Source organism: Primulina eburnea, chromosome 1, assembly GCF_022965805.1.
Source record: "Primulina eburnea isolate SZY01 chromosome 1, ASM2296580v1, whole genome shotgun sequence".
NCBI lineage: Eukaryota > Viridiplantae > Streptophyta > Magnoliopsida > Lamiales > Gesneriaceae > Primulina > Primulina eburnea.
In genome coordinates this window covers 36,531,541-36,557,676 of record NC_133101.1, presented here as the reverse complement: position 1 = coordinate 36,557,676, position 26,136 = coordinate 36,531,541, and the positions used below count along the sequence as shown (strand labels likewise).

At 40.3% G+C, this 26,136-nt stretch overlaps 2 protein-coding genes, 1 long non-coding RNA gene and 1 pseudogene across 3 annotated transcripts; 1 reads left to right on the top strand and 3 right to left on the bottom strand.

Annotated features, from left to right (window-relative positions):
- Positions 1-4,408: 4,408 nt before the first annotated feature.
- On the bottom strand, positions 4,409-5,145 carry LOC140812069 (uncharacterized). Its single transcript, XR_012113600.1, has 3 exons — positions 5,008-5,145; positions 4,847-4,911; positions 4,409-4,772 (listed from the first exon to the last, which is right to left on the bottom strand). It is a non-coding gene; the product is annotated as an uncharacterized lncRNA (long non-coding RNA).
- Positions 5,146-5,444: 299 nt separating this feature from the next.
- On the bottom strand, positions 5,445-6,109 carry LOC140806828 (protein FAR-RED IMPAIRED RESPONSE 1-like). Its single transcript, XM_073163356.1, has 2 exons — positions 5,609-6,109; positions 5,445-5,492 (listed from the first exon to the last, which is right to left on the bottom strand). Exons 1-2 carry the CDS (start codon positions 6,107-6,109, stop codon positions 5,445-5,447), a joined length of 549 nt encoding a protein of 182 aa, XP_073019457.1.
- A 157-nt stretch (positions 6,110-6,266) lies between these two features.
- LOC140806821 (protein FAR1-RELATED SEQUENCE 5-like) lies at positions 6,267-7,169 on the bottom strand. Its single transcript, XM_073163351.1, has one exon. It carries the CDS (start codon positions 7,167-7,169, stop codon positions 6,267-6,269), a length of 903 nt encoding a protein of 300 aa, XP_073019452.1.
- A 6,027-nt stretch (positions 7,170-13,196) lies between these two features.
- LOC140806814 (uncharacterized) overlaps positions 13,197-26,136 on the top strand; it is a 42,141-nt pseudogene continuing 29,201 nt past the window's right edge.

Below are 26,136 nucleotides of genomic sequence, written 5' to 3'. Positions count from 1 at the left end.
GGATACAAAGAGATATTATGAGATTGCGAAACGACGACCTTAAATGCTATTGAGAATTCAAATGTTTTATTGGATTGATTAATCATAGCCATAGCATTGCATGCAATTAGATGATCACGACCATAGGTTTATCCCCTCACAGTTATCGATTATATCGATGGGATATTGGCAAACCACAGTCACAGATACTATTGATATCAATCCAACCATAGAAAAGAGAAATACCATCGTTTTGCTATCTATTGCCATTGCTATTGCTACAGTTATTGCTACGTTATTCATGTTTCAGAGTCGATGGTATTTATGATTAAAAGCCATGTTTACAGAGTATACTATGTATCATTGCTATGTAAGAGTTCCACATTGCTGAGATTTATTCTCATTTCAGTTTTTTCATGTGATGGCAGATAAGAGCGACGGAACAAGCACCCGCAACCTTGCGACAACGCTCCGTCGGATGATCCTTCCCGCAAGGCTGACACGGGCCCTTCTTCTTCCCAAAATGTAGTGACCCTCCACACTTACGCGCACCACCTCCAGCAAGAAATCAAGGGTATCAATCTGCTGCTTCCGCCGAGCACTGAAAAGCCTTGAAACAGCTCTCCATCCTCTCAAGCCATTTCTCTGCAACATCCGGAGTCTCACCGCCCGAAAGTGGTTTCGGCCCCATCTGCAAGAACCGATGCATACTAAGACTCCAAGGCTCATCACGACGGTGTTGACGACGTTCTCGATGCTCTCGACGACGCTCCCGATCGTCACGGTCTCCCCAGCGTCCAATGCTGCCATGACTACTAGCATCGTCGTCAAAACCAGACATCTCTAACTACAAAAGTTACCAGAGATTAAACCCAAAGAACAGTTCCAAATCCCAAAATCTTAATGCATGCTCTGATACCATAAATGTAGTGACCCGTTCCAGAATCACCTACTAATCAGAACTTAAGCATGCAAAATTAACATTTAAAACTGAATCAGGTAAACAGCGGAAAAACAGTAATACAACCCAATCGAATCTGTAAGTACAAAATACTTAAACAACCAGATCGAACTAAATACAAAGAACAAATACCAACAACTACAGATCAACCTCTGCCAGCTCCCTGTCCGCTCCCTCCTGGACCGTCCAACCTGAGACCTGTCCCATCGAATAGGGTGTCCAAAACAGAGATAAACCGAGGACGTGAGCATAAAACGCTCAGCACCGAAAGCATGAGTATACAAGACTATGACATGCATGTATGCAAATGTACTGGATACCAGGATCTGGGTATAACGAAAGACTGCTCAGGTAAATGACGTCAAGGTATGTAGCACTCTGCGCCGTCGCACCAGGAGGTGGCTCCCATACCAAAATAACCTGTGGATATACCGGTGACCTGACCACCGTCGGCCAACGTTGTCCAACCATCCACAATAAACGAGGGCTGAGCACCCTCTCAACAGGCTATCTCAAAAATAGTCAGGCTCAACATGATTATGCAAATGCCGCATAATAAACCATGCATCATATGACAGATAATAATGCAACATATAAACATGCAACACATAGTAAAGCATACTCAATCCTGCTATCCTCGGATAGTACTTTCGTACCTCAAACCAGTAGATCCTAGAAATCAGCCCTAGAATCAAGCCTGTGTCCGTAGTCAGTCCACTGATGCCGCTAGCTCCCAACTAGAGCACAGCTCCGCTACAAAACCAGTAGCTCCCTGCTAGTGCCTAAATCTCGGGAAAAGACTAGAAACCCATCAGAAACGACTAAAACGCTCTGGAACACTCGGAATTGGCGAGTAAAAAGTGAAGCCTCGCGCCTCTATTTATAGACAACGATCGGAAGATCCGATCCGGCACACTTCGGACGATCCGAACTCTGTTCGGGACGATCCGAACCCTGCATGTCTTCCACGTGTCCAGCCACCTGTCTCGGAAGATCCGAACCCTGTCTCGGACGATCCGAACTCTGCATGTCTTCCACGTGTCCAGCCACCTGTCTTCGGACGATCCGAACCCTGATCGGACGATCCGAACCCTCTTCAGATGATCCGAACCCGGTTCGGTCCTTCCGATCCCACCGAAATATAATTAATCCAATAATTAACTCAAATTAGGCATCGGGATACTACACTTCCAATTTCAGTTCTCCACCCCATATGTGGGGATCCGACGCTAATTCGATTCTTAATCACCTTTGGAATAATTAATCAATTATAATAAACAGGGTCTCATTTTTTTTAACATACACTATTACATGCGGAACGTAATGGCATTCATCTATTATACATATCAGTACAAATTAAGGTACGAGTCCTGTACAGCATACATTTATTCAAACTAAGTTTTAACAACTAAACATCAAGTGTCCAAACCCTATTTCTAATCAAAGTTCGTACTCTCCACTGTAATCACGATCTCTCTTCATCTCCTTGACCCTGAACCTGTCTCACCTGTTGTCATGCACACATACAAACAAGACAACAGCTGGATAACTCCGGTGAGAATTATATTCCCAGTATAAATCAACGAAACATGCATTTCATATAACAAATATAAAGCATGAAGCATATATTCAGAACATGTATTGCAATCAGAAACATGAAATCAATATCAAACTATAAATCATACTCTGCACGTGTACCACAATCGGGAACATGAACTAGTAATACTATATCAATTCCTAATAACAGAATTCATATAAAAACTGTCAATCAGACTCGTGACTCCACATCTAAGACTATACTCATTCCTAGTCTAGGGATCCCGGTTTCCAGACGTTGGCATTCCATATCGATCACCAGTAATAGAAGAAACTCCAATTCTATCCACATCGATATGGTATCGATCACCAGTAATAGAAGAAACTCCAATTCTATCCACATCGATAGCCAATTGTCCGGTGACCTATACGTGATAGACTTTGGTACTTTCGCCAATTCACTATCTTGTGACATCGTGCAATGTGCCCGTGGCGATCCCACCACTATCAGGCACTTCTGTCACAAGATCATTCGTCTAATAGTCGTCTAATACATGCTTCCTATAAATCAATAGAACAAGCATATCAAATTAAATCAATGCATATAATAACAGTAAGTATGTGATTTAGGGAAACTCAAGTATATCCTACTTGAGTCGATCTCCCAATACCACATTGACTTATACCTTTGTCTTCTCGATCTGAGGAAGTCGAAATCTCGAAGTCAAATCTGTCCATATCAAATCTGGAATGACAATATCGAATAGACTGTGTCAAAATACAACTCAATTCAATACTTTCTCTGATCAATACTCGAATCAAAACATAATATGATAAATGTCAACGATATGATGATACAATCTCAATCAATACTGTATCTGGTCAATATCAATCTACTGATGTTTCGACGGCATAACAATAAAGTCTCAGTAACCCCGTCAATCTCACATCACAGATATAATAACACGGCTCATAATCAATATCAGTACAACTCGAAATCTTAACAATAACAGATCATAATCTCAACTCTGTATAATCTCGCAATATCGGTAATACAGTTTCAGTATATACAAATCAATAACTCATCTGATACCAGCTCTGAATACTAACGAATGTACTGTATCAATATAAAACTCAAATCAATAATGGATAAAATCAGAACCTAATCAAATTCGGTTTCAACGGCATAACAGTACCATATAAATATACCCAGCAATACAAATCAACAGATATCAATTCCTGTAACTCATACTCGATAACAATACAAATCTGATTTCAATTCTCAGTCTAATCACTCTGAAAATCATAACAATTCCATACGGTCTTTGTTCTTCGATCCGGTTTCAATTATACGATATCTGATATCGTTAGAACAACCTATATGGATCCTATCTAATTCTGGCAGTAACATAATTTCAAATCATATCAAAACTTGATAAAACTTACATCCAGTTGTAGCTGTCTTTGAGAGGATCACAGACCTGTGCTCGGATTCAAATTCGGACGGACAGATTCTCACCAAGTCAAATTATACGCTTCAAAAGCTTTTCTTCAACATATATATATATATATATATAAATATATATATATATATATATTTAAATATATATATATATATATATATGGGAATTGATACCCTGGGCGCCCTTTGGTGAGCGCCCAGTGGGCGACAGTTCGCCCACATGTGCAGTTTATTTTTTTTTTAAAATTTGACGTTTCGCGACGGTTTTAAAATCCGTCGCAAAGCCCACATGTGCAGTTTATTTTTTTTAAAAATTTGACGTTTTGCGACGGTTTAAATATCCGTCGCAAATGGCGACGGATTTTAATAAACCGTCGCAAAACGTCAAATTTTTTTTATAAAAAGAAAAGAGGGGACAGAGGGGCGTTCCCAAATTTCGTGTCCCACCATCGCCCAACAGCCCACAAATGCATTAGACAGGTGGAAATTAGAAATAATTTACTACGCGACACAAACATGATGTTTTACGTCGACCACAGCGGGTTTTTATACATGTTCCATAAGTCATATGAAAGAGAACGATACAACAATATGGCAGCAGGAAAATTAAAACACCAAGATTTCTTGACAGAGAATGGTTATCATATTGAATTTGAAAATTCTACAATGCTAATTCTTGAATTAAGCAGAGGATCCTTCTCATGGTGACAGAAACCTCAAAGCTCGATGTTTCATCCACGACAGAGGTTTGATAAAGCACTATAAAATGGTTACCCCATCGCACATATTCAACTTGATAAAATAATAACCTTTATCAAATCCAGTTGTTAGAACCTGTAAAATTCAAAACAGTTATGAATAAAAAAAATATTGATGATTAACAACATATATTTAGAGATTTAAATTACCATCTATCGATCCAAAATCTTCGTCATCTGAGCTTTCTTCTTCGTTTTTATTATTAATAGTTGACCTGAAGAACGTTGAGTATGCCACCATATATTAATTTTGATGATTAACCAAATATATACAAAAATACTAAAAATTTACATTGTTGATAAACACATACCCGTCTTGCAAATTTGGACAGTTACGCTTGTCATGCTGCACACCTCGGCGTCCACACCCACGACATTTTCTTCCCTGTGTGGTTGCCTTCTCCTTTGATGACTTTAATCTCTTCCCACATCCCTTTGTTCTAATTTTTGAGGATCAACGATATCAACAGCCCTATCTGTGGCTCTTCTACATTGACTTCCACCGCTTACTGTTGTAGTCATATTCAAATCTTTCATTTTGTTGCCAATATAATCAAACTGTGCATTCAAGAAATTTGTTCCCTCAACAGTCAATGATGCAATATCAACTAATGCAGAAGCTTTATAGGATAACCTCAAATGTCTTGACATCAAACATCTTTCTGGAGCTTCAACCACATTTGGCTCATCTGTAGGAAAAAATTCTACATTCTTTGCTGCTTGCGTCCAACGTTTCAGTATATATTTATCAGGCAAATGAAAGACTTGGTTTATACGAAAAAATGCTAACATATGCCTGCATGGAATGCCCTCAAACTGAAATTTCATACAACTGCACAATATATCATCCCCTTGTATGACATGTGTAAGCACTCTTGGTTTCGAAGAAGAAGAAGCTTGAAAATTCATTACCTTGTAAATCCCAAACTCATTTCCCACAGATTCTGTTTGCACGTAATAACCATGACTCTGACTCATTTCTTCTAGAAACTCCAACCATTTCTTTTTCGTGTAAACCGTCACCATCTGAGATTCCATTGGCCATTTTGACTGTAGCTTGGGACGCTCATTCATATCGACATGATCTGCAACTAACTCATTGTGTCTTTGGTGCCGGAGTGCCTTATTGAAACGAATGATAAAATCCATCAATGAGTTCTTGCTAGATATATATCTCTTGAAAAAAGCATGTGAACTTTCGGACCGCTGACTACTTGACATACCCGCAGAAAATACATGATTAAAATATGCTGGCACCCATTTATGTCGCAAATCAAACATCAACGACAGCCAATCATGTTGTTCCAAGTTAGCATTAGACATAGCAGCTTCCCAGGAACTCTCAAATTCCTCATCTGTGGAGGAATGTAGAATGGCATTCCTTATGCTTTCGTAGTGATCACGGAAAGTCATTGGGTTTAATTTCTCAGAGAATTTGTTCAGTATATGCCACAAACAATATCGATGTGTTGTTCGAGGAAAAACTTGTGATATGGCTTTCGTCAGAGCCGGATCTTGGTCAGTGATAATCAAGTTTGGGGCACCTTGACACATGGCTTCTAGGAATTTATTAAGCAACCAAACAAAAGAATCTGTTTTTTTCGTCACTCAACAATCCACAACCAAAAAGAATGGTCTGATGATGATGATTAACTCCTACAAATGGTGCGAAAATCATCCCATATTTGTTGGTGTTGTATGTAGTATCAAACACAACCACGTCACCAAAAGCAGTGTATGCCCTTCTTGACACATGATCAGTCCAAAAACACCTGGTAAATCTGTTGTCCGAGTCAGTCTCATAATCAAAAAAGAACAATGAATTCTTCTCTTTCTCAGATTCGAAGAAATCGACCAATGTTTCTGTATCAATACCCTTATGCTCATCCCTAACACTTTGCTCGTAGTTTCTGATATCTCTTTCTATGAAACCTACATGTTCAGGCCCACCAGACTCTATCTCAAATAATCTCATTTGTTGACAAGTTGGCACATTGGCTTCTGCAAATTGTTGACTCAACATTTTTTTTGATGCAGAAATACCGCGATGCGAGCGTAACAAATGCACCTTCGACGGAGTCGATAATGAATGATTATGACTTTCAACGAAAGTACTGACAACCCAACCCGGACCTGTTTGTTCCTTGACAACTGAAATCTTGGACAAACATCCGGTTCTAGTCTCACCACGGGCTCTTTCTTTTCTTGGTTGATCTTTTTTTGTCTGTTTGCTCCATCGAATATCATCTGTATGCCCTTCTTTAAAGCATACAAATTTCTTCCATACAATTTCGTTTGTTTTCTTACTTTTCTTGCTATTACTCATTCTCGCGCTAAAATCGGATTCTCGGGCATATTGGTTGTAGAATGAGAATGCATTCTCTAACGAATCAAATCTCATACCAATCTGGGGTTTCTGATCATCACCGACTTGGGGGATGTACGATTGTTCATCTCCACTATATTGATCCATTTCATCTACAGTGGCGCTAGGCAGACGTGGGGTGGTGCTCGAAAATCTTTGCGGGCGGTAAGGTGCTGGCGAGGATTGTCTGGGGATTAACCGAGCACGATTAGCGACGGTAACAATATAATCATATGAGAAACAACATCAAGTATAAAATATATTTTAACAAAACATACTAGAAATGAATAAATTTATAAATACTCCAGATACATAAATAGCTAGATCATCAACACCATTTCCTAGTGCAATTAATTAAATATGCAGACTTACACTTCACAAACATTAAAGAACATGTATGCCAATACACCGGAAACCTTCAAAATCATAAATTGGAAATTTCTTCGGAATATGAAATTTAGAACTACATCGATTTACCTTCTGATGTCGTCGGAATATTTCCCCGCACGAGAGCTCCAGAAGTTCGCTCAATCTTCTTAACGTAAAGATTTGAGCGTAGGTGGGAGAAGGGCTGTTGGGCGAAGGTGGGACACGAAATTTGGAACGCCCCTCTGTCCCCTCTTTTCTTTTTATAAAAAAAATTTGACGTTTCGCGACGGATTTTTAAACCGTCGCAAAACGTCAAATTTTTAAAAAAAATAAACTGCACATGTGGGCTTCACGACGGTTTGTTAAAATCCGTCGCCATTTGCGACGGATTTTTAAAACCGTCGCGAAACGTCAAATTTTAAAAAAAAAATAAACTGCACATGTGGGCGACAGCTCAGCTGTCGCCCACTGGGCGCTCACCAAAGGGCGCCCAGGGTATCAATTCCCTATATATATTTATATATATATATATATATACGTCTCATGCATGTAAGGGCAAGTGGCTTGTTCTTGTATTTCATGCCGCGTGCATATGCGCGCAAAAGGCCCCCGCATATGCGCCGGAAGTTCTATCCGGTATTTGCTATTGGAGTGCTCGCGCATATGCATGCACTGATACCGCGCATATGCGCGAGACCTACTGTCTCCGCACATTATCCCTCGTGCATATGCGCGCCTCCATCCGGCGCATATGCGCCAACTTCTCTGCCATGCTTGCAAATGTACGCGCATTCAAGCTGCGCATGTACGCGAGTGTACACCCTTGCACATATATTCGAGTCTTTTCTCGCCTTTCCCGGTCCACTCCTTTCCGTCTATAATCACATCAATAAATCAAGAAATCAGTCCATATGAATCTCAGATTCATGTAATCAAAATCTCTGGCATTACACCATAGACCAAGAACAACTTATTGGTCATTCTCAAATACTTGAGGATGTCTTTCACAGCTTTCCAATGTGGAAGACCAGGGTTCGATTGATATCTACTCACTACACTTAGTGCGAAAACCACATCAGGACGTGCAGATATCATCCCATACATGATGCTACCAATTGCAGATGCATAAGGAATGCTTGTCATCGCCGCTATCTCTGCATCAGTCTTGGGAGACATAGACTTGGATAGGGACACGCCATGACATATTGGTAGATGTCCTCTCTTGGACTCATCCATCGAGAACCGCTTCATGATAGTATCAATGTATGTGGACTGGGTGAGACCAAGAAATCTTTTGATCTATCTCTATAGATCTGTATTCCCAATACAAAAGATGCTTCACCCAAGTACTGCATCGAGAACTTATTCGCTAACCATATTTTAGTTGATTGCACATTCCTACATCATTCCCAATGAGTAGAATGTCATCAACATACAACACTAGGAATATCACAACACTCCTACTGACCTTCTTATACACACAGGGTTCCTCAGGATTATTAGTAAAACCAAACTCTTTGATTGTACTATCGAATCTAAGGTTCCAACTCCTAGATGCCTACTTTAGACCATAAATAGATCTTTGAAGTTTGCATACCATATGCTCACTTCCGACAGATGTAAACCCTTCAGGTTGAGACATGTAAATCTCTTCCTTAATATCCCCATTAAGAAAGGCTGTCTTGACATCCATCTGCCATATCTCATAGTCATACCATGCAGCTATGACTAGCAATATCCTTATGGAATTGAACATCGCAACTGGAGAAAAGGTTTCCTCAAAGTAAACTCCTTGTCTTTGAGTATATCATTTTGCTACCAATCGCGCCTTGAAGGTCAATACCTTCCCATCCGCCCCAAGTTTTCCTCTTGTAAATCCATTTACACCCTATGGGAACAATTTCCTCAGGTGGATCCATGAGATTTCATACTTGGTTCGAATGCATGGAATTCATCTCAGATTCCATTGCTTCAAGCCACTTGGATGAATCGGCATCAGATAATGCTTCCTTGAAGGTCCTTAGATCACATCCATGGTTAGGCTCATCATGGCCTTCTTCAAGAAGCAGACCATACCTCATAGGTGGTCTCGAGACTCTCTCGGATCTTCTAGGAGTTTGTATCTCTTCTCTTAGCACTTCGGGTGTGGGTTCTATAATTGTTGGCGTCTCTCGAACCTCTTCGAGCTCTATTATCTTCCCTTTTATATCCAATAGAAACTCCTTTTCCAAAAAGTTGCATTCATAGAAACAAACACCTTTGTTTCTTGGGGATGATAGAAATAGTATCCAACTGAATTCCTTGGATAACCCACAAAGTAACATAAAATGGATCGAATATCCAATTTATCTCCCACTACCTGCTTCACATAAGTAGGGCACCCCCATATTCTAAGATAAGAATATTTGGGAGGCTTACCTATCCATATCTCATATGGTGTCTTGTCACTTGCTTTTGAATGAAAATTGTTCAACAACAGTGCCGCTGTCTCAAGCGCATATCCCCAAAAGGATGGCTGCAACTCCGTGAACCCCATCATAGACCGAACCATTTCCATCAAAGTCCGGTTACGACGCTCCGAAACACCATTCAACTGTGGTGTAGGGGCGGAGTCCACTGCGAGAGAATCCCATTCTCCCTAAGATACTCTTGGAACTCGGCACTCAAGTACTCACCACCTCGATCCGATCGAAGTGCCTTGACGCTTCGTCCCAACTATTTCTCTATTTCACTTCTGAATTCTTTGAACCTTTCAAAGGCTTCAGACTTGTATTTCATTAAATACACATACCCATACCTCGAAAAGTCATCGGTAAATGTGATGAAGTAGGCATGTCCATGCTTAGTGGTGATGCTAAGCGGACCGCACACATCGGTATGGATCAAATCCAATAATTCTTTGGCTTGCTCCACATGGCCCTTAATGGGAATTTAGGTCATCTTTCCTTTCAGACAGGATTCACAAGTCGTGAGAGCATTAATATCAGACAAATCAAACATGCCAACTCCCACTAGCTTGTTCATCCTTCTTAGGGAAATATGTCTTAATCGAGCATGCCACAATTGTGCTGAATTTAGAGTATCTTTGATGCAAACGTGGTTGATCAAGCATCAAAGAAGGCATGGGATTTGCTGGAGTTGCCTGAAGGACCTATAACGAGGGGACGTAGCAAGAAATTTAAAGAAGCACTTCAAGGACTCATGATGAGCTACCGAGGAGGATCTACAAATTGGGTGACTAAATTAGAGGAGCTTGGTGAACAAGGACAAAATGATGGAAGTGTTTGGAATGTAATTCAAGTGCAAAATGACCATAAGGACAGCAGCATGCGCGCGCCTTGAGGCAGAACAGCGCCCGCAGCCGCGCCAAAAGTGGCGCCACCGCGCGCCTTGCGCACGCCACCGCGCCGAAAATGGCGCCACCGCGCGCAAGGTGCTACCCGGGAAGACAGTACATAGCGCGCCACCGTGCATGAAATGGCGCTACCGCGCGTCCGAGCTGAAACATGGCAGTATGGTGCGCGCCATGGCGCGAGATCACGCGCTGCAGCGCACACTTCCGTGTCAAATTTGCTAGTTATCTTTATTAAGCCTTTCACACAACTTTTCTTGTATTTTATTGTTTATATAATGCATTGTAAGGGGGATGAACGGAACATTATTGAATGATATGAAATTTGCTTGAGTTTATTCTCAACATTCAAGGCATTTCATTGCTTTGTTTTTACCAAAATCAAACTTATCAAAGATTGCATCTTTGTGGCGTTTGTCGATTGTTCTTCGTTCGGATTGTCAAAACAAGATCTTTGAATGTTCGTTTGAAATTCAATTGTTTTATCTTTGATATTTGTTGCTAAGTTTTAATCGCTTAGAGGTGAATATCACAAATCGTTACCTGTTTCAAAAGATCGGGAGAACATAATTGATCCTTGTTTGTTATTGAGTTGAGGGTGCGATTTCGATAATCGTGTTTGCCTCTCATTCGTACGAGGTTTCGTATCATTTGGTATCAGAGCTTTGGCTCTTTGAATTCAAGTAAGTTATCGTTGTTGTTGTTATTTTCAGATCTGTCTAAAATTTCGTTTCGATCTCAGATCTGTGGTATCCTTTCGTTTCTATTGTCAAATCTTTCTATTAAAATATATATATATATATATATATATATATATATATATATATATATAAACAAAGAAAAACATAAATTTCGTTCTGTTATCAGATCTGTATTATTCCTTCGTTTCTGTTTTCAGATCTGTGTTATCCTTTGTTTTGTTTTCAAATCTGTGTTATTCTAGTGTTCTTGGCTTTGTGCAATCCAAGTGAGACAGTTGCAAGTGTTCACAAGTTAAATCTTGTTAGTTTGATAAAAAAAAATATAAATATTGATCACATCTTTGAGAGAACTATCACATTCGAGTGAAAATTTTTGAGTGCGAGTGTTTTTTCTTTGGAGTGATTGTGAGAATTTGGGTGAGGAACATCTTTAATTTCTACTAACATTTTCTTGCAGGTACAAAATCTAAAATTAAAATGGAGAGGGAGGTAGGAGAGAGTTCGAATCAGGAGTTGTCTAAGGTTCAAATGGAGGCGTTATTTTGGAATTTTTAGTAGAATGATGAGGGCCGAGTTGGATCCTTTATATGAGAGGTTGGATAGGCTTGAGGTTAGTACGAGTGAAAATAAATCTAAGCCTAAAGGTTTGGGTAGAGTGGAAGAAGAAGAGGATGATTATGATTTGGAAGGAGAAGAGGAGAGTCAAAACGAGAATTGGGGAAGAAGAGAATCCGTACGGGGTAGGTATAATGATGGGAATAAGGAAGATAATAACAGAGGTAGTAAAAAAATGAAAATTCCGTCGTTCCATGGTAAGTCAGACCCAGATGCTTATTTAGAATGGGAAAAGCGAGTTGAATTTGTTTTTGATTGTCACCAGTATTCTGAACTCAAAAAGGTTAGGTTGGCCGTGGTTGAATTTTTTGATTATGCACTTATTTGGTGGGATCAATTAGTGACCACTAAGAGAATATGCAATGAGAGGCCTATAGAAACTTGGGCTGAGATGAAAAGCGTAATGAGGAAGAGGTTTGTACCAAATCACTACTATAGAGAAATGTTTAAAAAGTTACAAACTTTGTGACAGGGCGTGAAGAGTGTTGAGGACTACTATAACGATTTGGAAGTACTCATGATTAGAGCAAACATAGAGGAGGATAGTGAGGCTACTATGGCTCGTTTTCTGTGTGGTTTGAACAGGAAAATTCAAGACCAAGTGGAGCTTAGACACTACTTGGATCTAGATGAAATGGTGCAGATGGTGATGAAAGTGGAGCAACAACTCAAGAGGAGAGGAGTTGGTCGTACCACCCGAGCTGGGAATACATCAACACCTTGTCGTTCCAACGTTGTTAAACGTGAAGAAGGCAAAGTAGTGGTCAAGCCCAAAGTTGACATTAAACTGGAGGTGCCTAAGCAAGGAGTGCAAGGTAAACCTGAAACTACTATTAATCGTTCTAGAGATATTAAATGTTTTAGGTGTCAAGGAGTTGGCCATATTGCTAGCCAATGTCCCAATAAAAGAGTGATGGTGTTGAATACTTATGGGGAGTATGAATCTCATAGTGAGGGAGATGATGGAGAGGATGAAGATGAGATGCCTGCATTAGAAGATCCTGATGAGGGATATGAGGCAGTTGTGGGTGAGGCGTTAGTGACTAGGCGTATCATGAGTGCCCAAGTCAAAGAAGAGGAGAATAATCAGCGGGAAAACTTGTTCCATACTAGATGTTTTGTCAGTGGCAAAGTTTGAAACATTATTATAGATGGAGGGAGTTGTACCAATGTTGCTAGTCTTGAGATGGTGGAAAAATTGAGCTTGCCTACTTTGAAACATCCGCAACCATATAGGCTACAATGGTTGAATGACTGTGCTGAAGTGAAGGTGAACAAACAAGTTTTGGTTGCGTTTTCGATTGGGAAGTATATTGATGAGGTGTTGTGAGATGTGGTGCCAATGCATGCTTGTCATATTTTGTTAGGGAGACCATGGCAATATGATAGGCAAGTGACACATGATGGATTTAGAAATCGATATTCTTTTGTACTCAAGAAAAAACCCATTGTTTTACTTCCTTTGTCCCCAAAACAAATAATGGAGGACCAACGAGAAAAGAAAAAAAGAGAATGGCTAAAAGAAAGAGTGAAAAGAAAAGTGAGGTGACCTTAAACAAACAAGAAAAAGATATGGTCAAAAAAATCAGCGACAAAAAAAATGATGAGATGACCACATAGATAAAAAAAGAGGGAAAAGAAAATGAAAGGAAAGAGGCCAAGAAAAAATATATATTGCCCAAAAGAGTGAGTTGAAGCAATTAATGTACACACGTGAACCACTTGTGTTGATTCTTTAAAAGGAGATTCTCCTTAACACAAGTGATATAGTCGGAACCCTTCCGAGCACTGTTTTTTCCCTGTTGCAGGAGTTTGATGATATATTTCCGGAGGATCTACCTCCAGGAATACCACCATTGAGGGGGATTGAGCACCAAATTGATTTTGTACCCGAAAGTTCATTGCCATATGATAAGTGCAATTTATTGTACTTTTATTACTTGTTTTTAACTTGGAATTTTGTGATTCTTGAGCAGGTTTTATTTGATTTGTTGTTGTTATTGTTATTGTAGTTTGGAAGCTTAGAAATGAGAATTTGGAGTAGTATAGTGATGAATTAGAAGGTGCAAAGGACAAAGCTTGCCGAAACACGACCGCACCCGCGGTCTCCTCAACACCGCCCCCGCGGTCTTCCCCGAAACACAACCGCACCAGCGGTCCATCCTAGCACCGCACCCGCGGTCTCACACGTTTGAAGATGGATTTTTCTGCCGAAGCAGCACCGCACCCGCGGTCCTGATTACACCGCACCCGCGGTCCATGCAAAACAAAGTCCGAAAAATCTGTAACTTTGTGGACTTTGAATAAAAGTAGAGGAAAATGGTGTGCTGCGTGGGGAAGCTTGTCTGGACTATAAAATGCTTCTATTATTCACCATCTAGGTCATTGAGGAGCCAAGGGAAGGATTGGAGGCTACAAAGAAAGATTGAAGATCAAGTTCATCAAGTTCTTGAGAATTCTCTTGCACACTTTTGGAAAGGAATTTCATACCACTCCAAGCTCTTGTTCTAAGTTCTTCTTTCTTTATTTTAACTTTTATTTGATATGTCTTGTTTAAGATTTATGTGTTGTTGCGTTATTTTTATTATGAACTAATTTTTATTTCTAGAGGAATGATGGAACAAAACTAGAAACCATGTGTTGGGATTTATGATTTATGCTATATAAGTTCCTTATTATTCATTTGTATTTTTCCAATCTTAATGCTTTCATTTTATTGGCCATATCTTGAATGATTCTTATGTTTATAATTTATCACTTGGAAAAAGAAATTTATAAACAAGAAAGGGAAAAATACATCGATAGTATTTATATAGTTCGGGAGGACATATATTGCTATTGAAGCTATTAAAAGAATTTAGTGCTTATTGTATTATTTAATTATAGATTGTTGATGGGGACGTTACAATCTGTTGTTAGATAATTAGTATCTGCTTAGCACTCGGAAGAGGGAGTATATAATTTAGAATTCTTGGCTAAGGTATAATAAGGACATTTATAATATAGCTACACAAAATAACACATGGTGGATAGTTGCGTGAAATCGGACCTCTAGATCTTTTATTCCATAGTTATTTGTTATAAAAAGTTTGGTGTTATAATATAATTAATTTAGTTTCAAATCTAGTTATTGGTATAAACAAATCTGTCAATTGATTATTCTAAATAAAGGCAAGACTATTTCAATTACTAGCATTAATATAAATTTAGAAATACATTCCTCGTGGGATCGACACTTGTACTCGAAAAAACATTTTATTACAAACTTGACGTTGTGCACTTGCAAGCAATTAAGAAAACACGCAACAAGTTTTTGGCGCCGTTGCCGGTGAGTGTATATTTTAAATTTATATTAGTATTGTTACCAATTAGTCTAGATTTTAATTTAGAGCTGTTTTTATTGTATTATAATAAACATTGATATGTGTACTATCTTTGTTTGACAGTGCATGCGAAGATCGCAAAATCTTGACTTGCTTATCAGTGACCACAAGAAGATTAAGAAAGGCAAGAAGAGAAGAGATTCGAGCAATGGCTGAAAACAGAGATAATGAAAATCCACCCCCTGCAATACCCATCAGAGATCATTTTAGGTCGGTACTGAATGCTCATTACTCGGGCATAGCACGAGGGACTATTAATGCAAACAACTTTGAGCTTAAGCCAGCATTGATAAACATGGTTCAACAGAATCAGTTTGGGGGAGCCGCTACTGCAGATCCTCATTTACATCTAAGAACATTCCTTGAAATTACTGATACGGTAAAAATAAATGGTGTTTCTAATGATATAATTCGATTGCGTTTGTTTCCTTTTTCTCATAGGGACCAAGCAAGAGGATGGCTCCAATCGCTTCCTTTGGGGAGTATCACTACATGGCAGGAGTTAGCAACCAAGTTCCTTGCTAAATATTTTCCACCTGCGAAGTCTCCACAGTTGAAGATAGAGATAAGTACTTTTAGGCAGACTAATTTTGAGCAATTATATGAGGCATGGGAACGTTATAAAGAGTTGTTGAGGAGGTGTCCAAACCATGGTTTTGAAGATTGGGTACAGATTGAATTGTTTTATAATAGTTTGAATGGACAAACAAGAGGCACTGTGCATGCAGCAGCTGGTGGCACGATATTTGCAAAATCACCTGATCAAGCATATGATTTGCTTGAACAGATGACTATTAACAGCTATCAGTGGCCGTCCGAGAGGTCAGGAGTAAAGAAGCAAGCTGGAATTTATGCCATCCTATTACATCACTCACCGCTCAAGTTTCAGCTTTGACAACTCAAATTGCAGCAATGAATAAGGCTAGTACATCAGAGGTTGAAAATGCATCGGTTGTTACTGAAGAACCACATATTCCTGATGAGGCTCATTATATCAACAATAGGAATTTTGGTGGCTACGGAGGATATCGAGGTAACCCTCCCCCTAACACTTATCATCCTGGTTTGAGAAATCATGAAAATTTTTCATATGCTAATAATAAGAATGTGTTGAATCCTCCACCGGGGTTCAATACATCAAAGGGGGAAGGAAAACCTTCACTTGAGGATTTAGTTGGGACATTTGTTGTTGAATCTAGTAAAAGGATGGCTAGGACTGAATCTCGTCTTGATGACATGGAAACTCACATGGGAAATATGGGAGCCACAATGAAATCATTGGAGACACAGATTGGTCAATTGGCTAATGCATTGATAGATCAAAATAAAGGTCAATTCCCAAGTAACACTGAAGTGAATCCAAAGGAGCAATGCAAAGCTGTAACTTTGAGAAGTGGAAGAGAACTTGAGGTTAAAAATTCCAAAGAGAAGGATGAAAATGAGATAACAGTTGAAGAAGTTGAAACTGAGGGATCCAAAGCTGAAGTTGAAGTTGAACAACCTCCGGTATTTAAGCCAGTTCTTCCATATCCGCAGAGGTTCAAAAAGAAGAAATTGGATGATCAATTTGCTAAATTTTTGGAGAGTTTCAAGAAGATTCACATCAACATTCCATTTGCTGATACTTTAGAGCAAATGCCAAACTATGCAAAGTTTATCAAAGATGTGATGTCAAAGAAAAGGAAGTTGCATGAGTTTGAGACAGTTAAGTTGACCGAGGAGTGTAGCGCCATACTTCAAAGGAAACTACCACAAAAACTGAAAGACCCAGGGAGTTTTACTATTCCTTGTGTTATTGGTGGTTCTAGAATAAATAAAGCTTTATGTGATTTAGGTGCCAGTATTAATTTAATGTCTTTTTCTATTTACAGGACTTTAAAGCTTGGCGAGGTGAAGCCTAGAACTATTACCCTGCAGCTGGTGGACAGATCACTTACATATCCACGGGGGATAGTGGAGGATGTTCTGGTAAAGGTAGACAAATTTATATTTCCTGCTGATTTTGTCATTCTAGATATGGAAGAAGATCAGGAGACTCCGCTTATCTTTGGAAGGCCATTCTTGGCCACCGGAAAAGCTTTGATTGATGTGCACAAGGGGGAGCTCACATTGAGAGTAGGTGGAGAAGAAGTCATGTTCAACATCTACAACACAATCAAAGAACCAAATGAGGTAAGTACTTGTAATAGTATTGATGTAATTGATTCATGTGTATCTCATGTTGGTGCAGGTAGGATGACGAAAGATTCCTTAGAAAGATGTTTGTTGGAATTGGCGTCTGCACTGGATGAAAGTGATTGGGATGTGCAAGATGAGATACTAGCTCTCAATACACTACCTAAAGAAAAGAGTGATGTGCATCATGTAGAGCTACTTGAAGATGCAAGTAAAGAGGTACCAAAAGCATCTCCTGAATTGAAGGAATTGCCAAGTCACCTTTGTTATGCATTTTTAGGTGAAAATTCGACATATCCGGTAATTATCTCTTCCTTTCTTACTTGTGTTGAAAAAGAGAAATTGTTGAGAGTGTTGAGGGAATTTAAATCTGCTTTGGGATGGACAATTGCTGATATAAAGGGGATTAGCCCTACTTTTTGTATGCATAAAATCTTAATGCAGGAATCATATTCACCCTATGTTGATCATCAGAGAAGGCTTAATCCAGCAATGAAAGAGGTTGTGAGGGCTGAGGTATTAAAACTGTTAAATTCTGGTGTTATTTATGCTATATCTAATAGCTCGTGGGTTTCACCAGTACAAGTAGTGCCTAAGAAATGGGGAATAACTGTAGTGAGAAATGAGAATAATGAATTGATTTCAACTCGTTTAGTGACTGGTTGGCGAGTATGCATAGACTACAGGAAATTGAAGGATGCTACTAGGAAAGATCACTTCCCTCTTCCCTTTATTTACCAGATGCTTGATAGAGTGGGTGGTTATCATTATTATTGCTTTCTAGATGGTTATTCAGGTTACAATCAGATTGTCATAGCACCGGAGGATCAGGAGAAGACTACCTTCACTTGCCCCTACGGTACATTTGCTTTCAGGAGAATGCCATTTGGTCTGTACAATGCACCTGCTACTTTTCAGAGGTGTATGATGGCCATATTTTCTGACATGGTCGAGGAAATAATGGAGGTTTTTATGGATGATATCTCTGTGTTTGGTTCATCTTTTGATCACTGTTTGCAAAATTTAATGCTTGTTTTGCAGAGATGTCAGGCGAAGAATTTAGTTTTGAATTGGGAAAAATGTCACTTCATGGTTCCAGAAGGTATTGTGCTTGGGCATAAAATTTCGGCTAAAGGGATAGAAGTTGACAGAGCCAAAGTTGTGGCAATTGAAAATCTTCCACCACCGAAGAATGTGAAAGGGATCAGAAGTTTCTTGGGACATGCCGGGTTCTATCGTCGTTATATCAAAGATTTCTCTAAAATTACTAGACCTTTATGTAATTTGTTAGAGAAATATTCGACATTTATTTTTGATGATGATTGTTTGCAGGCATTTAACAGGATCAAGAAAGCACTGATTTCTGCTCCCATTATGATAGTGCCTGATTGGAAGGAGCCATTTGAGCTCATGTGCGATGCTAGCGACTATGCTGTGGGAGCAGCATTGGGACAGAGGCGAGACAAGATGTTCAAGGCTATATACTATGCAAGTCGTACACTAATGCAGCCCAACAAAACTATACAACTACTGAGAAAGAGATGCTAGCAGTGGTGTTTGCATTTTACAAGTTCAGAACATATCTTATTGGCACCAAGGTAACTGTTTTCACTGACCATGCAGCTCTTCGTTACTTGTTTGCCAAAAAGGATTCCAAGCCCAGGTTGATACGATGGATACTTCTACTTCAAGAATTTGACTTGGAAGTAAAACACAAGAAAGGTTGTGAAAACCAGGTGGCAGATCACTTGTCACGACTAGAGCTGGAAGAAAGAACAGAAGGTGGAGTTATCAATGAGTCGTTCCCAGACGAACAACTGTTTGAGGTAAATTCTAAACTCCCTTGGTTTGCTGATATAGCTAACTTCTTGTCTTGTGGTACTCTTCCTCCAGATCTAAATCACCATCAGAAAAAGAAGTTCTTCCATGATATCAAATTTTTCTTTTGGGATGATCCTTGTGTATATAAAAGATGTGCTGACCAAGTGATTAGGAGATGTTTTGATGGCGAAGATGCAAACAAAATTCTGGAACAATGTCATTCATCACCTTATGGTGGACATTTTGGAGCAACAAGAACGGCAGCTAAGGTATTGCAATCAGGTTTTTTCTGGCCTACTTTGTTTAAGGATAGCTATACCTTAGTGAAATCATGTGATAGATGCCAAAGGTTAGGAAACATTTCTAGGCGTCACGAATTGCCACTGACAAATGTTTTGGAAGTGGAACATTTTGATGTCTGGGGCATAGATTTCATGGGACCTTTTCCCCCTTCTTTTGGTCAACCTTATATATTATTAGCTGTAGTGTAAGGCTCGAGAATTATCGGTTGTTATTAATGTTAGACTTGAAGCCATGAGAATGCATGATATTTAGATTGGAATTGTGAAGCATGGCCGAAGCCACACTGCACCTGTGGTGCTAAGACTACCGCACCCGCGGTGTATATGACAGAAAGGTGATGGATTTGTGCGAAGCAACACCGCACCCACGGTGCGAGCAAGAACGCACCCGCGGTGGTGAGACCGCACCCGCGGTCGTGCAAGAGCCGCACCCGCGGTGATCGAAATTCAGAAAATGCATGGGCTGCCGAAGCATCAGCGCACCCGCGCTCTTGAGGTACCGCACCCGCGGTCGTGCGTGTCATTTGAAAAACAATAACACTCGTCCCTTGCATGCAATATGTGATAGGTGTCTTCATTTCCATTTTCATTCAGAACAAGAGCCGAGAGCACTTAAGGGGATGAGCTTTCATTTCTTTTGATCTTTGATTTGGGGATTTTGAGTGATTTAGCTATCCGATTTGTACTTTGAGTTAAGATTTGTGCTCCTTGCATCAACGGCTATAAGGTGATGTAAGTCTTATATAATTCCAGCATGTTTCGAAATATATATGTTGGGGAAATTCAGATTTGAGTTAGAATATGTGTTCTTGATATTTTGAGCTTGGTATATTCGTTATCGGATTAATTTTCGGAAACTGTATGCCATTATTCGTACTTTCAGCATGTATTATGTTAAGATTGGATAGATTTCAGCTTGTGTATTGAGGGGTTGATGAGATTATAAGGTGATGGTGAGTGAGTATATTGTTGTGAGATTATCGGTATCAAAGAACTACGTCGTTACGCCGTCGAATTGTATTGAAACCGATTTCAGCTTCGCATATTGATTTGCTTGAAATGTATATGACTGAAGTGCACATTGTTTATGCCATCTCAGATTTGTATTGGCTATTGTGAACTCGAGACTTCGACTACGACACCGACTATTCGACAAGAAAGGTATAATTCATGTGGTCTCGGGATTGCACAACTCGATTCAGATTTGATACGAGTTTCCCTAAATCACATACTAGACTGTTATTACGTTTGATTATGTAATGTTTTGTTTATTGATTTATATTCGAGTCATGAGATAGGAGATATTGGCAGACTGGCCAAAACTAGACGTTTCGGTGTATCGACACATAGGAGCAGATTTGCTATATGTGTAGACCCTCGATACAGAGTTGACCGAAGTCTAGGAATAAGACATACCGTTGCCCCGAGTGGTTGGGTAGGTGACAGACCGTCTTATTCACACCGGGATCCCTAGATTAGAAAAGAGTCGAGTCAAGATGTAAATGTTGAATACAGATTTGTATTCTTCTACATGTTTAGATTGCAGTCATGTTATTTGATATATGCTATGCTCTTGTACATGATTATTACATTGCATGCATCCATGTTTTATACTGGGATATGTTCTCACCGAAGTTATCCGGCTGTTGTCGTGTCTGTATGTGTGCATGGCAACAGGTGGGGCAGGATCTGGGTCACGAGCTAGATGAGAGGTTGATGATAGCGTGGAGATCTCGGGCATGGAAGATTTCTAGTGGTTTCTATTTAGACTTGTATCACCTATGTTTGTAGTTGGTATGTAAACACTAGTGTATGGTTGTACTAGACAGACATGTATGTACATTATGTTGTTTATTTCTTATAAAGACAATGTTATGCTGTGACTACACATTTGAATTAATGTTAAAAGCAAATTTTTGACCCACATTTTCGAACAAAGATCCAATTAAATCCCAAAAGAATTGAGTTAGAGCCCGGGTCCCCACAACAGGTGGTATCAGAGCAGTAGGTTCTGTAGACTGAGATAGAATAGAATGAGCGGGGTAGATCGAGTCATCTTCCTTGCTTTTGAGATGCTAGCATGATTTATTGTTTTCCCTATTATATGTTGTGTTGTATTATCTGAATTGATTTACAGCATTTCAAGCCTGAATCAGAACCGATTCTCGATCAGAGTCTATGATCAGAGGAGGGCTGAGACAGATGATATTGATTGTGTACTAATCAGTTTGATAATCAGATTTATGCCGCCTAGACGTATACCACAGCCAGAGTTGGGTAGCACATCAGGTGCACAGATGGATGTTACCGCTACACCGATGGAGACCTTATTGAAGAGATTTCAGTCTTTCCATCCGCCTACCTTGAAGGGCACAGAGAATGCAGTAGAGTGCGAGAGCTGCCTTGATGATATCGAGATGTTGTTTGAGTCTTTGGCATATACTGATGAGCGACGTGTGAAGTTGATAGGGCATCAGATGCAAGAGGTTGCCAAGAGCTGGTGGTTGACTACGAAGAGAGCCTTGGAGCACCGAGGCATTGATATCACATGGAAAGTCTTCAAAGATGAGTTCTATCAGCGCTTCTTCCCCGTTTCCTACCGAAAAGATAAAGGAGCTGAATTTGCGAATTTGAAGCAGGGACAGTGGAACATCGAGGAGTATGTGGCTAAATTTTCTGCATTGTTACGATTTGCACCGCATGTGGCCGGGAACGACGAGGCAGTGGCCGATCAGTTCATCAACGGGCTGAACCCCGATGTCTTTACCTTGGTGAACACGGGCCGGCCTAGTACTTTTTCAGAGGCACTGAACCGAGCGAAGGGAGCAGAGGCTGGCTTGATCAGGCAGCGAGGGGCTTCCTACGATGTTCAGGGGCAGAGACCGCCACAGCCTACTACCGTACAGTTTCCACCACCTCCTCCTCGTTTCGATAGTGGATCTAGTGGTAGTGGCAAGAAGGAATTTTTGAAGGCTAAGGGTAAGCAGTTTAAGAAGTCCGGGAGTAGTTCATTGAGTTCGAGTGGATCTCGACAGAGAGGTCAGGGTTCAGATTACAGTGGCGTATATTGTAGCTCGTGTGGAGGACGACATGCGACGGAGCAGTGTCAAGGAGTTATGGGACGCTGCAACATCTGTAGGCAACAGGGACACTTCGCTAGAGTTTGTCCCCAGAGAGGTGCACAACGATTTCAGAGTACAGGGTCATCAGCACCAGTGCCACAGATGGAGAGACAGGCATCCTCTGTACACTCCTTCCAGCCACCCTCCACACAGACCCAGCAGAGACCAAGAGGTAGTCAGACGGTGAGTCAGCCTCCCAGACAGCAGGCACGTGTCTTTGCCCTGACAGAGGAGCAGGCGCAGGAGACGCCAGATGACGTCATTGCAGGTAACTGTTTTCTTTGCGGTTATCCTGCATATGTGTTGATAGACACAGGGGCATCTCATACATTCATATCTGAACATTTTGCATTGAGACATTCATTGCCTGTTGAGTCGATGTCGACAGTAGTGTCTATAGCTTCTCCGTTTGGAAGTGGTTTGATATCTGTGACTACTGTTAGACACTGTATGCTTCAGTTTGAGGGGCATGAGATTGATCTTGATTGCGTAGTACTTGGTTTAGCTGATTTTGATTGTATAGTTGGCATAGACTTGTTAACCAGGTACAGGGCCACGGTAGATTGTTTCCACAAAATTGTCAGATTCAGACCCGACATGACAGATGAGTGGAAATTCTACGGCAAGGGTTCCAGATCTAGGATTCCCTTAGTATCTGCTCTGACTATGAGTAGATTGCTTCAGAGAGGAGCAGAGGGCTTTCTCGTATATTCAGTAGATCTATTGAAGTCGAGCCCAGCATTGGCAGATCTGCCAGTGGTTTGCGAGTTTGCAGATGTTTTTCCTGATGAGATTCCAGGGTTGCCTCCGGTTCGAGAGGTGGATTTTAGCATAGATCTTGTGCCAGGCAGTGTTCCTATCTCGAGAGCTCCGTATAGGATGGCACCGATAGAGCTGAAAGAGTTGAAAGCACAGTTGGAAGATCTTCTGTCCAAGGGATATATCAGACCCAGTGTATCTCCTTGGGGTGCTCCGGTACTTTTTGTTAGAAAGAAAGATGGTTCGATGCGACTGTATATTGATTACCGACAGTTGAACAAGGCGACAGTGAAGAACAAGTATCCGTTGCCTCGCATCGATGATCTGTTTGATCAGTTACAAGGATCTTCTGTATACTCGAAGATTGATTTGAGATCAGGGTATCATCGGCTCCGAGTTAGAGACGTTGATATTCCGCAGACTGCATTCCGAACCAGGTATGGGCATTACGAGTTTATTGTTATGCCTTTCGGTTTGACGAATGCACCAGCGGTGTTTATGAGTTTGATGAACCGCATTTTTCAGAGATATTTAGATGATTTTGTGATTGTGTTCATTGATGATATTTTGGTATATTCGAAGAGTCTGACTGAGCATACAGATCATCTGAGAATCGTATTGAAGACGTTGAGAAATGAGCAGTTGTATGCTAAACTGTCCAAGTGCGAATTTTGGCTGAGACAGGTTGTATTTTTGGGTCACATTATATCTGGAGATTGTATTGCAGTAGATCCGAGTAAAATTGAGGTTGTGATCAGTTGGCCGAGACCGGCTTCGGTGCCTGAGATACGCAGTTTCATGGGTCTAGCCGGGTATTATCGTCGTTTTATTCGAGATTTCTCCAGTATAGCGAAGCCTATCACTCAATTGACCCAGAAGAATATGCCATTTGTGTGGTCTGAAGATTGTGAAGCTAGTTTTGTAGAGCTGAAGAAGAGGCTGACCAGTGCGCCTGTCTTGACGATTCCTTCAGGTACAGGTGAGTTTGTTGTATATTGTGACGCATCTCACAGAGGGCTAGGATGTGTTCTTATGCAGCGAGGGCACGTGATAGCGTACGCCTCTAAACAGCTGAAGCCGCACGAGACCCGTTATCCGATTCATGATCTTGAATTGGCGGCGATTGTATTTGCACTCAAGATCTGGCGTCATTATCTGTATGGCGAGAAATTTGAAATCTATTCCGATCATAATAGCCTGAAGTACCTCTTTTCTCGGTCAGAGTTGAACATGAGGCAGCGACGATGGCTTGATCTGCTGAAAGATTTTGATTGCGAGATCAAGTATTATCCAGGGAAGTCGAATGCAGCGGCAGACGCCTTGAGTCGAAAGGTATGTGCTCCTTCCTTCTCGACCGTAGGTGTATCGAATTTAGTAGAATATTGTTGCTTGTCTGGATTGATATTTGATACGGATAGTAGACCGTTGCGACTTGCTGTGATCCAGATTGAGCCAGATCTGATTTTGAAGGTCAAAGAAGCGCAGAAAACTGATCCGAGCATTCAGAGATCGATTGATATGGTCAGAGCTGGTCATATATCAGAATATCAGGTTAGAGATTCTATTCTGTATGTGAATAACCGTCTAGTAGTGCCAGATGTTTCAGATTTGTGGGGACCCGGACACTAATCAAGTTCTTAATCATCATTGGGACTAATTAATCAATTATAAAACAGGGTCCAAATTTTTTTTTTTTTTTTAAAAATACAAGGCGGAAACGTAATGTAATTTACTCAAATTACATATTAAACATGACCATACAAATCTTGCGTTAACTACAAGAATTCAACTAGGTTCAACTACATATCAGTGCTGAATCCTATGTTGCTTCGAAGCCCAGATCTCCACGCTATCTACTCTTCTCTCATCCTCTTCTTGACCCTGATCCAGCCCCACCTGTTGTCATGCACACATACAAACAAGACAACAGCCGGATAACTCCGGTGAGATATAAATATCCCAGTATAAACAATGTATAAATGCAATCATATAAAAACATATACGAAAGCATATAAGAAATATTCATAACATGTATCAATCAGAAACATAAATCAATCTCAGGCATTCAATAATCATAAATGATATAACAATGGAAATCAACATGTCGTATCAGACTCAACTCATCCGATGCGTCGTCTCAGACTCGACTCAACTCTAACCTAGGGATCCCGAAGTCTGAATAATAGTAATTATACCGAATCTCAGTCGATAGGAATGAATCAATCCCTAAACGGCATCGATATAATACTTATCCAGTGTCTGGGCGAATCAGCCGCAGAATTGACGAATCAGTCAAGAATTAGGCGAATCAGCCAATAACCAGACGAATCAGCCTGTGATTAAGCGAATCAGCTATAATTAGGCGAATCAGCCAATAAATAGACGAATCAGTCTATAACCAGACGAATCAGCCGGTGACTAGGCGAATCAGCCTATGACTCAACGACTCAGTAATCAATACATGCATTCAGTATCT

Excerpts from the sequence above, each read along its gene's own strand:
- LOC140806828 (XM_073163356.1), bottom strand. The coding sequence starts at position 6,109 with ATGACTTTCCGTGATCACTACGAAAGCATAAGGAATGCCATTCTACAT. Across the intron at positions 5,493-5,608 it reads ATGAGTTTGGGATTTACAAG|GCATATGTTAGCATTTTTTC; the intron begins GTAATGAATTTT and ends CATTCCATGCAG.
- LOC140806821 (XM_073163351.1), bottom strand. The coding sequence starts at position 7,169 with ATGGATCAATATAGTGGAGATGAACAATCGTACATCCCCCAAGTCGGT.